The sequence below is a fragment of the Anguilla rostrata genome, chromosome 16, assembly GCF_018555375.3.
Source record: "Anguilla rostrata isolate EN2019 chromosome 16, ASM1855537v3, whole genome shotgun sequence".
NCBI lineage: Eukaryota > Metazoa > Chordata > Actinopteri > Anguilliformes > Anguillidae > Anguilla > Anguilla rostrata.
Window position 1 is genome coordinate 32,303,136 of NC_057948.1, and position 12,584 is coordinate 32,315,719.

The 12,584-nt window shown below is 51.7% G+C and overlaps 1 protein-coding gene across 1 annotated transcript in view; it reads right to left on the reverse strand.

Annotated features, from left to right (window-relative positions):
- Positions 1 to 1,408: 1,408 nt before the first annotated feature.
- LOC135242344 (protein naked cuticle homolog 1-like) overlaps positions 1,409 to 12,584 on the reverse strand; it is a 37,947-nt gene continuing 26,771 nt past the window's right edge. Inside the window, exons 4-10 of the mRNA XM_064313381.1 lie at positions 12,508 to 12,565; positions 8,667 to 8,770; positions 8,226 to 8,321; positions 6,703 to 6,850; positions 5,680 to 5,761; positions 4,067 to 4,198; positions 1,409 to 3,023 (exon numbers count right to left, since the gene is read on the reverse strand). Of these exons, the coding sequence (XP_064169451.1) occupies positions 2,507 to 3,023; positions 4,067 to 4,198; positions 5,680 to 5,761; positions 6,703 to 6,850; positions 8,226 to 8,321; positions 8,667 to 8,770; positions 12,508 to 12,565 (1,137 nt within the window). The 3' untranslated portion in view covers positions 1,409 to 2,506. The remainder of the gene's footprint in view (positions 3,024 to 4,066; positions 4,199 to 5,679; positions 5,762 to 6,702; positions 6,851 to 8,225; positions 8,322 to 8,666; positions 8,771 to 12,507; positions 12,566 to 12,584) is intronic.

A 12,584-nucleotide genomic window follows, 5' to 3' on the forward strand; every position in this document is an offset into this window, starting at 1 on the left:
TGGGGTACCGCAAGCTTACACGCACGAGGATCTCTTGGACTGCTGTGACGAGACCATTTTCCCACAACAGATGCCATCTGACGGAGTGAGGGATGTGGAACAGCTGAGTCAGACCCTGACGATGGGGGGTATGGTGGAGAGTGGTGGAGAGGAATGGACTGCATTATAGCTCTTTTCCAAGCGCTTACAATGATGCCTATCGACCAGAGCAGTTAGGGTTAGGGGTTAGGTGCTTGTAAAGGCACTCAACATGCAGGGGGGGTGGTGAACGGCAGCCTCGGGAAGCTTCCATCTTTCAGGAAAGGCTTCCAGTATAAAGGGTTCAGAGCCCACGTCAATCCACTGTGGAGATCTGTGACCAGCCATCTCGCAGCTTGCAGGGTGACGACTGATGAGGTCAGCCTCCGCATTAAAATCGTAGTCACAGGCCAAAATAACTGGTAGCACTCTGGGACAGGGAAAGGGAAGACTTGCTATTGATGGTCCTGCCCTGGTATCGTTTAGCACCAGTGGAGCGGGACAGCAGAGTAAATATACTCTGTGGCATGCAGTAAACAGTGATGTCATGTTGGCTGATCATAGACCCTGATCCCCCCTCGCCCAGAGCACGTGGTTGCTCGGTGACAGCACTGATGACAGCTGAGGCCTGAGATGCCACCGGGCCTGGCTGCGTTCTCCCACTGCCTGACCCTGATCATCAGGACCCGACAGGCTCGGCTTCCCCACCCAAACCAGGGGCACGCCACGGTTCGGACCTAGAGGTGACACAGGCCCAGAGATCCGGATTCTTCTGGGCTAAGTCAGCGAACGGAAGGCATCCACACATGTTGGACAGACTTAGTCTAACTACAGGCCATCAGGATATATTTTCTGCATTCCACAGCATCTGCTTGATCCAACTAGAGACTCCGCACGCGCTCACACACACACACACACACACACACACACACACACCACGCATGCACACACACACAGACACACACGCACGTGCACACACGCACACACACACACGCATGCGTACACACACACGCACACGCACACATTGAGTAGAACTGTACCAAGAGCTAGCGACACCCCTGTTAGCTCGCGCGACTCCTAAATTCTACTTGCCCACAGTCTGCATCAAATGTCACTAATTAAAAACCACAGATTTAGAAAAACGGAGAAGCAAAATGTACCTGAGAGTGTGCATAATTAGCCGACATTCCTGTGGACCGTCTGCAACGATCGGCAGTACAGACCACCTCTCGAAGGAACTGTCAGCTGGACTACTACTGCACGATAGTTGCTCTACGTCTTTAGAGTGGTCTTCAAACACAGCTTATTGGGAGAACCGCTTCAGGTGGCGAGCAAACATTTAAACACAGAGATACAAGTTTCAGAGTGTGGATACGAAGTACGTCACAGCGTTAGTGTAGCTTGTGTATAGTTGGTGTTAAAACGTGGCACATACAGTATGTACATACAAAAACAATATGATGGATAGCACAAGGCTACACGATTGCAGAGTGAAAAACCTCCCATGTAGGTGACATATTAAAAATCTGTTACTAAAAATAACATCTGAATAATAACAACAATTATATCAATAATAATCATAATAATACTAGAGGTAGCAGCTGTTTGGGGTCTTCAATTTTCAGTTAATATTTTTATCCAAATGCCTTGCTTTCATTTCTTTTCTTTTTTTTAAATTGTCCTCAGAAGTGTCAGAGTATTGCTTGTGAAAGTCAGGATCTTGTCTCGGTAGAAAATGCCCAGGTTCTGACTGCAAATGTTTTTTTTTTTTTTTTTTTAGAAGCGACAGCACCAGGAAGTGCTTTTCAAGTGGTCTTCAGCCGACAGGATTCCCGGGTCTTCCTGGTCTCCCAGCAACCACCATCGGGCACAAACCAGAGGCCCACCCGGTGCTGTGCTGATGACCTCGTCCTTTTCTTCATATATAGCATCATAGTGTGTGATAGTCCTTCCATTCCAGCGACCCTCCCCCCCTCCCCACCCATCGTCCCACCCTCTACCCAGCCAAACCCATCCCTCTGACCCCCCCTCCCCCCTGGCTTAGGAGGTCAGTTCACCAGCCAGGGCTTCAGAGAACCAGAGAGGTCAGTGCAGAGAGTTCAGGTGAGATGTGGGTCAACCCCCCCCCCCCCCACCCCCCAAGCCCCAAGCCCCAAGCCCCAGGCTTAGCTGAACACATAAGAGCCAAGCTTGTGGTTTCTGAGGATTCCTGTAAGCCTAGCCACCCGCTCATGCCTTCCCCATCCCTAAAGAATACCCTGGCCTTGCCCCGCCCAGCCCCGCCCCGCCCCAACCCATCCCCTGCCCTGCCACTTGAGGAGGCCCCTGCTCTGCTCCTCTTGTTCTGCTCCTCCTGTGCTCCTCCCAGCACCTCCCCAGTCCGCAGAGGTCTCTGTACAGTTGTGAAAACGCCCGCGCACAGCGGGCGGGGCGGGGCGCGGCGCCCGGTTGGCATGGCGACGCTGGCGCCGACGCAGCCGCCCAGGGCTCACGACTGGTAGAAGTGGTGGTAGTGGTGGTGGTGCTCGTGGTGGTGGTGGTGCTCGTGCCGCTGCACCACCTGGCCCACGCCGCCCTCGTACAGGAGCATGCTGGGAAGGTCGCGCACCTGCTCCTTCTCCAGCACGGGGCCCGGGGCCCCCAGCACGCCACGGTGGGCCTGCTGCTGGCCCTCCTTGGCCCGCTGCCTGTGCCTCCGGTGGGGGGCGGCGGGCTGGTAGGGGGGGTTGGGGCTGAGCAGCGCCGGCGGGGGAGGGGCGCCCCGGCTCCTCATGGCCCTCCCGGAGGGGTGCGCGGTCGGGGCGCGCCCGTGCGCTTTCGGGGAGCGCAGGGCGTGCTTGCCCGAGTCCTGGCCGCGCAGCCGGGGGCAGGGGGGCTCGGCGGGCGGGGCCGGGGGGCCCGGGGGGTCGGCGGCCTGCGAACGGCGATGGTGCGGGTTCGAGAGCCCGTTCTCCGGCTCGTGGGAGCGAGACCTGCTCTGACCTCCTGCTCCCGGCTGCACCGCACTGCCACCTAAACACAAAAAGTCAACACCGCAATACCTGCCACAGCCCTACCTCATCACTGCACGACACCATACTCTCATTCACCTGCCAAGACACCAATACCTCTCATTACTGCCAGACCATACCTGCTCATTCACCTGCCACAGACACCCCAATACCTGCTCATTCACCTGCCACAGACACCCCAATACCTGCTCATTCACCTGCCACAGGACCACCCAATACTGCTCATCACCTGCCGACATGTACACCCCAATACTCTGTCATCACTCACAGACACCCCAATACCTGCTCATTCACTTGCCACAGCACTCTTACAGTCACACGGCTGTATTTTTACCAGACGTCTCATGCTAAAAATCGACACATAAATAAAGAGGAACTCAGTCCCAGATACCATAGACTAAAAAAGAAGCTTTATTTGCTTCTTGAGGAATGAGTGAATGCACTGAATGTGTGTGTGTCTGGAGTATCTGGACCCTGGTAGCTCTCTCTCTCGTCTCATGTGCTCAGCATGTGCTCCCAGACACATCTGCTTCTGTCATCAGCAACTGCCTTTTATTAAGTCCAAAAGATGAAGAAAAATATTCCAAACAGTGCAACGTGGGCAGCTTTTGCAGTGTATGTGTGCGTGTGTGTGTGTGTGTGTGTGTGTGTGTGTGTGTGTGTGTGTGTGAGCACTTCAAAGGCGTTTCAGGTATTCTCATGTGTCTTTGACAGCTCGTCACACTGGTGGGACCAAACGGGGTCAACTCAAAGCCCACAAGCACCAGTCCTGCTGTGTGATGTACAGTCAGTCAGATGGACGAACGGACAGAGAGACTGACAGATGGACAGACGGATAAACAGACAGACAGACAGACAGACAGGCGGACAGAGAGACGGACAGACAGATGGACGAACATAGAGACAGACAGACAGATGGTGAGACAGACAGACGGATGAACAGACAGACGGACGGACATAGAGACAGACAGACAGACAGGCGGGCGGACGGACGGAGAGACAGACGGACGGACATGGAGACAGACAGACAGAAGGACGGACCCGTTCCGAAGCGGGACGTGTAGTTCTCGATGCCGGCCAGGTCCAGGTAGTGGTTCCGGCGTTCCAGGTTCTCGTCCACACAGTGGCGCATGCAGCCCTGCTGGGTGTGGTGGTCGCTGTGGTGCCGTCTGCGGACAGGAGGGAGATTCTGTTAGCTAAAGTCTGTAGGTCACACAATCCCTCCCAAATTAGGTCACACAATCCCACCCCCCCCCCGCAATCTGGAACGTTCCTGTAGGTCAGACAAATTCATCCCCAATCTAAAACAATCCTGTAGGTCACACAATTCCTCCCCAGGTTGGAATGCCCAGTAATAACTCCAGGCCCTTCCCAGCATTGTTACAAGGGCTGAAGCACTGAAGCACATGCAGTCGTCTGTTCTTCTTCACCCTGACATCCTCCACAGGCGTGTCTCACGCAGGGAGGCCGCAGGGACCCAAATCAACCAGAGGAGTCGCCACTGAGCACGCTCAAAATCGCAACACTTCAATAAGCGCTAACGCCTTATCGGGACGCGCCACTCGAGAGGCCCCGACCCCCAAGAGCCAGGGCTCTCCTGACTGGCTGGCCCGAGCTCACAGGAAAAGCAGACGCCTCTCGCTCGGAACTCGGCAGCTGCTGCTGCGGACGCACGACCAGGGGCCCGACACCCAGCGTTCGGGGGGGGGCGCGGCAGGCATTCCGCCCGGCCCCGCTGCACACGAGGCACATCAAAGCTCAGCTGTGCAGCCGCGGTAAACAGAGGGGCCGCTGTGCGCCCGTCCCTTTCACCGCGACCTTGGGACGGGCTCACAGCGAGCCGCACCGCCGCAGCACCGACGACCCAGTCCGCCGGCTCGAACCGTCCAGAGAGAGGGGGGGGGAGGGAGGAGAGAGGAGGGAGAGAGGGGAGGGGAGGGAGAGAGAGAGAGAGAGGGAGGGAGGGAGGGAGAGAGAGAGGGGGAGGGACAGAGAGTAAGGGAGACAGAGAGAAGCAAGGAGGGAGAGGGAGAGAGAGAGAGGGAGGGAGAGAGGGAAAGAGAGATAGAGGGAGTGAGAGGGAGAGAGAGAGAGAGAGGGAGAAAGAGGGAGGGAGAGAGAGAGAGGGAGAAAGAGGGAGGGAGAGAGAGAGACAGAGAGAGAGGACACCGGACTAGAATAAACCCTTCTCTTAATTTGTCACCATTCCATCTCTGATCGCGATGACACTTTTTTTCTTTTTTTTTGCTTTGGAAAGGGTGCAGTTGAATCTCCTGATTTATCTCATAAGCCACCTCCTTTGTGTGCGCGACCGCATTTGGGCAACTGTCAAAAAATCCACCCGTTATTCCCGTCCCGGCACGCCAGCCAAACCCGCTCTGAGCTTCTGCTCAGTTTCAACACCTCGCTCCGCGCCAATTTGGCTTTTATTGCTGTTTTTTTTTTTTTTGCATTGTTTTAATATTTGAACAGACTCAGACGCTTCAAAGAATGCAAGTGTTTTTTTTGAAGACTTGAAGACCACAGGCACCAAAGGGCAAATTAAGTGCCACGCTCACATTAACTGTTAAAAAAAGAAGATGGCCGACGTTGAAAATGCTTTGCTTTTTGTCGGTCTGTGACCCCAGAGAGGGCAGCGGACACACAGTACCTGAGAGGGGCTCGCGTCTTCTTGTCCGAGCTTTTGGGGTCGTCGACGCTCTTGTCGGCCTTCTGCCTGGGGTGCGGGGCGTCTGCGGAGATCAGGCCATTATCAAAGAGAGGCACATTAAACGTCCGTGCGGCACGCTGCCGTCACGGAAACGCGCCAGAGAAAGAAACCTTTGTTCGCGAGCTTTTACTTTGAAGATTTATAAAAGAGGGGGGGAAAAAAAACAATGCTGCATTTATTCTATTTTCAACTTTAGCGCTCATTCAAAGCAGAATGTAAAAAAAAAAAAAGAAAGAAAAAAGAAAGGAACACATCACCAAGAGTTCATTACCGCGAAGGAAAGCTAATGCAGTTTGAAATTACCATGACGACACCATTTTCAAAGGCTGTTACTCTGAATTCCAAGACTGATAAAAATAGCCGTAATAAATATGAAGTAAACAAACAGGGATTAGTTATCCCAGCTCACTGTTCCCACGTGTTCACCAAGTTTAAAGTCAGAAAAGTTGTTTAACATAAACGTGTATTTTTTTCCCCCCAGTACTCAAAGATGCCCCAGGTAAGACTCTCTGCAGCTATCAAAAGGAAGATGTTCATCTCAAAGTAATTTTATAATAGCATTTAAGACAACGGGGGTTCTCTGGGCTGCCACAGCTCCGATCATTAAAATAAATCCTATTGTGTTAGAAAAACAGGGAGACTAGGCGGTATTTAACAAGTCTGTGAACCTCCACCTGTCTACATGAAAAAAAAAAAGCAGATTGTATTTGTGGCAGTGTAGTACAATGGTTAGGGAACTGGGCTTGTAACTCTTGCAGGTTCAATTCACAGGTAAGACGCTGCCGTCGCACCCCAGAGGTACTCAAACTGAACTGCTCCAGTTGCCTTAATTGCTGTATATATCCTGCTCTATAAATGGATGCAATGTAAAAAAAAAACAAAGGCTGTGTACGCTCTGGATAAGAGGGTCTGCTAAATGGCTGTAATTTAATGGAAATATGCCTCTCTCGTCCTCCCAAGTACCTCCAGAGCTGTGCAGGGTGCCCTTCCACTTCTGGGTGGAGTCGGGGGCCACAGAGAGCTTGACCCGCAGGGTTTTACTGGTGCTGGGGGAGTGGTTCACTGACGCATCCACCACCTCATAGATGGTGTGCAGCAAGCTGGTGATGTCCTGGGGAGAAAGAGTCACAACAGAAGGATGTCACAATATGAACTTGGCTGTCACAATATGAGCTGGACTGCCACAATATGAACTCAGTTGTCAGGATATGAGCGTGAATGTCAGAATATGAGCTCGAAATATGACCTTGGGGCAGCTTTGTAGTATAATGGGCTGGGAACTGGGCTAATAACCCAAAGGTTGAAGGTTTGATTCCTGGGTAGGACACTGCTGTTGCAGAGCACAAGTACCACGCTTGCACAAGATACTTCACCTAAACTTCAGTATATATCCAGCTGAATAAATGGGGCTTCTGATAAATGGCAGTAAGCCATATACTGTATACTCTCTGTGCGTGTGTGTGTGCGCGCATGCGAGTGTGTGTGTGTGTGTGTGTGTGTGTGTACAGTGTCCAGCACAGTCAGGAAGGCTAACTGGGACCCAGTACACAGACAGCACAGAGCCCTGTCCCAGCACAGAAAGGCCAAATAACAGACTGGCACACAGTCACGCCACATCCCAAATCTGCAGACACTTAAGGCTTTAAAAGGCTGTTTAGGAAGCATTCAAGTCCCCCAGATGAAAAAAAAAACCCGTTAGGTTTAATTATACATGTTTCAAGTCTTATTAGCGATTTCCCTGGGAAGGTAATTACAGTTGTGCCACAAACGCTCCCCAGGCTGTCGCTGCGCAGGAGCGGGCCGGCGGGAAGACGGGGGAACGAGGCCGATTTGCCCTCGTTAATGGCGTCTGTTTCAAAAAGACGCTCTCCGAGACGCGGTTCCGTTCCTCCTCCCTCCCTCACTCCCCGACCGCAGCACGAAGGACTTATTAAGTGTTCTTTTGGGAGAGAGCGCACATCGCGAGACGGCTTCAAAACGGTAAAAAAAACAAAACTCTTCTGTCATTTCCCCCATATTTTTGTATGTGAAGAATTTTTGTGATTTTTTTGTGTTTTTTTTGGGAGCCGCCTGCCATTTCAGGCTGCAGCGCCAGGGGGCAGCGACGAGCACGCTGGGGGATCCAACAACAGAGGACAGCTCGTCTCTCAAATCTCAAAAAGAAAAAAGAAAACGTTACAAAAACAGCTTTTTTTTTTTTTTTTTTTTTTTTTTGATTGGAGCCTTAGATCTCTACAATCCAGAATTCATCACTTAAAGCTCAGCGACTGGGCCTCTTACAGGGAAATGAAAGCACACTAAACTTTCTAGAGCAGCGATATGGGATCGTTTAATACGCAGGAACAGTAGTTTCACTGGTTATGTAAAATGCAAGTGGTCCAGGAAACAGGCAGGTGGGAGAGTAGAAATGTGTGTGAGAGTGAGTGTATGTGTGTGTGTGTGTGTGTGTGTGTGCGCGCGTGAGACAGCGCAGTATAGGCTCCTACCTCTCGAGTGACCTTGCCATTGTTGTCAAAGTCGTAGAGAGTGAACGTCCACTCCTGCCTGTTGTCCTCCTCCAGAGACACAGCACACTCCAGCTCCTGAAACACAAACCCAAAGACTTAGTGTGCGTGCTTGGTGCGTGTGTGTGTGTGTATGTGTGAGCGTATGTGTGTGTGAATGTGTGCGTGCATGTGCGCAGGCGTGTGTGTGTGTGCACATTCACACCCACACACACACACATACACACAGTACAGCAGAAACCAGTACGGGAATATGACTAAATACAAGCCGACTAGAATTCCACTCATCAAATGAACTCTGCCACATATTATTCCACTGCCACTATTGCAGCAGTCATATGGAACTGCATCACTTCCTGTTTAGGGGCCCAGGTAAATGTGGCCCCGTGGTGGCCCCTGCAGTGGCCCCTGCGCCACACTCACTTCAAACTTGAGCTGTTTCTTGGCCGTCTCGGGCGCCTGGCTCTCCTTCTCCGGGATCTTGTCTTCAGTCCAGCAGCCGCCCGTCTTCTCTGGGGGGAGGGCCACTGTAGCAAGGAGGTGGGGGGGGGGGGGGGGGTGGAAATCACAGGCACATTAATGGAGGACCGGTGAAGCTCACCCGCTGTAGTAGTGAAACTTTTCAAAATTAAAAACTTTAAAAAAAGAGGAGGAGGAGGAGGAAACAGCACTCAAACCGGCTGTGAGCTGGTGCAGCCAGAAAATACACGAAGAGTTGATCAGTGAACAGGCACAACTCTCGCTCTCAGTAAAAATATTTTGATTTTATTTAATCCATCCCTACAAAAACCATGATGCGTCAGCCACGACAGGCCTTTATCAGATTATTCAAAATACAAAATGTTTTTCACTGAGAGCAAGAGTTGCGCCTGTTCACCGAGCAACACATTCAAAACTAATTAATGAATGAATTAATTAATTAAATCATGAATTAAAGGAGGTGGAGTCAGCAATTACTTCTGATGCCATTCATTTGTGTACCCCCCACACTCTAGGGTCCTCTTAAAAGACAGACAGCGGGGACGTATCCGTTAGCCCGTTAGCCCGTTAGCTCGTTAGCGGGAGGCAGCTGACAGGTAATGTCTGAGTGAAGACGGTGTCTGTACATCAAAGGGATTGCACTGGAGCCGTTAGCCTCCACCTGCTGCTGCATTGTGTGCAGGCGTGACGGACGCCGCGCTGAAGGTCAGGTGCGTGGGGGGGAGGGGGAGGGGGGGAGGGTTAGGGGAGGGACAGGCACCTGTCCTCCGACACGTGCTCACACCTCCACCTGCCTCCAGTGTCTCCCGTGCTCACGCAATCATACCATCACAACTGCCCCTAATCGGCTGCTCAGCGTTGGAAAATTAATTTAATCAGGAATGCGCACACAACTTCAGAATGCCCGAGACACGATTAATTAAACTCAAAACAAATCTTTTTTTTTTTTTAATGCTGAAGACAATACTCCTTATTTACGTTGAACAACGGGGAAGCCGGTTAGCATTACGTGGGGCAAGCGACCAGCTGTGGTGGTCGGGCCGAGTCCTGCCACGTTAGCGCCTCCGGGCCCATCGGCACCACGACGCAGATGTTAAACACGACGGATCCGGATCGGTTCGCGAAGAGTTACAAAACCGCCTTTCTCCCCACAGGTACGGGAGCGAGATTAAACGCTTTTCCTTCCCAGCGTCTCTCCGCCGCACTTTGAAGCTCGGTCCTCGAGCGCCGAGGTTGCCTTTTGGACACGGATCAGACGCCGTTTTAAAAACGGAATCCCTAATTAATTAAGCAAAGTTAAATTTTAAACGCCGTTTGTTGTGTTAGCCAAAAGGCCAAACACAACAGGCCCTCTTTTTTTTTCTCTCTCTCCACCCATCCCTTTCACTCCCGATAGATCAAAGAGGACCTGTCCCTACCCCAAGCGCAAAATGGGAGCACGGGGGGGGCTTTGGGAGCGTTACTAAGTCGACGCAAAATAACATCAGTGCTGCCTTTTGATCATCCGATGAACTCAAATGGGACACACAGCCAATCTGCTATGTTGCAGGCGGCATTTTCGGGAGATGAGATGGTTATCTCGAAAGCGAAGAAACGCTCAAATAAGGAATCTCTTAATCCGCGGTCCCATCCTCCCACTTCCTGGGTCTGAAACAGGCCAGGCCTTTGAAGGTGGCCAATGGGGTGTCAGATGAGCAGGGGGGGGGGGGCACTGTTGGCCACAGATGGGACAGCTCCAGGAACTCCACTTCTGAAGGAAGGAACTTCTTTTTGAGGCTTCCAATCAGTCGCACGGTCTTCACACACACGGCTAAAATTACTGCGCCAGGTTCCACGTCATATCGTCAATCATTTTGCCGGGCTAAATCATGACACTTAATGATGGACAGACGGAGGACGTCACAGTGGTAAGGAACAACTGTACCAAGGTTGCAGTCGATTCGGTAAGACACTGCTTTACCCTGAGCAGGTATAACCGCTTCCACTCGCTGTAAATGATACAATGAAAGCTGTAGTTCGTAGTCGTGATAACTCTTAGCCTTATGTAATGAAAATGAAGCTGGATACGTCACTGCAGAGGACATTTTCGATAACAAAAACAAAAAATATTCACATTAGAAACGCACCAAGAAGAAAAAGCCAGGAGTCCAGGAGATGTATGATCTTAACGATACTCTGAGCTTGAGATGGCAGATCAAAGATTTTAAGGCCAGGCCAACACAAGCACAGAAACCATGAAGCAGGTTCACGGCGGGAGCTAGAGGTGGCTGAAGAAGTGAAGTGAATATAAGCTCCCTCTAACTGCTCTGTACACCCCGATTCAGGGGAGGAGGGTGGAAATAGCACCTCTCTACGCCTTGTCAGTAGTACTTTGTTTGTTTCTGCTTGCTTTGACAGTAGGGCTTTTTTAAAATTTGTGTTCCCACAAATATGAGCTGGAGGCACAGACTGAAGCCAAAAGGAAAAGATTCTTGATTCTTCACGTCGACTGTACCGGAAATAAAACGCCTCCCAGGTTGAACTGCAGCTTCTTCCCAAAAGGCGTTCGCTCTCTCCATGTTAGATGCCTCAGGAACAGAACAGCACCTCTCTCTCTCCCATCTCTCTCTCTCGCTCTCACTCACTCTCTCTCCTCTCTCCCATCTCTCTCTCTCTCGCTCTCACTCCTCTCTCCCCCATCTCTCTCTCTCGCTCTCACTCGCTCCCTCTCCTCTCTCTCTCTCGCAGGCACACTCACTCTTTCCACCCCTCCAGCTGAGACCTGTTTTGATGAACAGCACAGCACAGCCCGTTTGAGTCGGTGCGGTGCAGGTAACAAGGGGGCCCTTGTCCCACCACCAAAAAAAAAAGAAAACACACTACATCAGAGTAGGCTTTGAGATGGCAACCACCCGCACGTGTGCCGTCACAGGTACAGGTGGAGAGGGAGTGACGCAGCCGGGCCCAGTGAGGGACAGGCTGCGTTTTGAAATCATTAACACCAGCTGCTCAGGACTGAAAGCCCCGCCTCAGGCTGCTCAGGTGATCCTGGGGTCAAAAGGTCATCGTGCAGAATGGAAGCATCCGGATCGGAGAAAAGCCAAAACCAAGAATCAACGATGATCTTCCAGTATGTTTTCAGAATTCAATTTCTGCAAAAGCGGATATGCAGTAGCAGACTGACAACTTTAAGCAAGTGAGCTCATATGGGTCCAGAATCTGGTCCCCAGTGCCCTGCCATGGGGCAGCCACAGGATGACCAGCTACCCGTGTGCAGGGACCAGCAGCGGAACGCACGTGACCATACAGAGCGTTTCACGAGCGTGTAGCATTTTTAAAATCAGTTGGTACTGCTGTGGATGAGGAGAAGTTTCCTTGCAGGGGCTAAAAGATGCTTTTACAGTGGAAATACAAAAGAAAACCAGGCAAAAACCAGGCCTGAACCGAAAAGCAATCAGGCAAGAGAAGCCACTATGTTACACGTTAAAAATAAAAACTCCCCAGTGAGAAGAAAAACACTCAAACATCACACAGTATTTAATCTGGGGGGGGGGGCAGACAAACAGGGAAAGGGGTGAGATTTAACACAGGGAGCTTAAAGGAGGGGGTGAGAACAGAAATATGGGAACGGTGCTGGAGAGGAGAGAGAGAGAGAGAAAGGAGGGGGGGAGGGCGCGTCCAATGCCCTGGGGTTTCAGGCAGACTCACGCACCCATCCCCAAGCCCTCCCCCCTTTCCATCTCGTCATCTGCCCCATCAGCACATTTTTGGGATTAGGAAGGTCGCGACCCCGGGCCGCCCCTACCTTCTAAGCGGTAAAGTTCATCGCTGATCCCTTCCACGCACGCTTCATCGGAGGGGTCCTGCGGAGAGGGGGGGGGG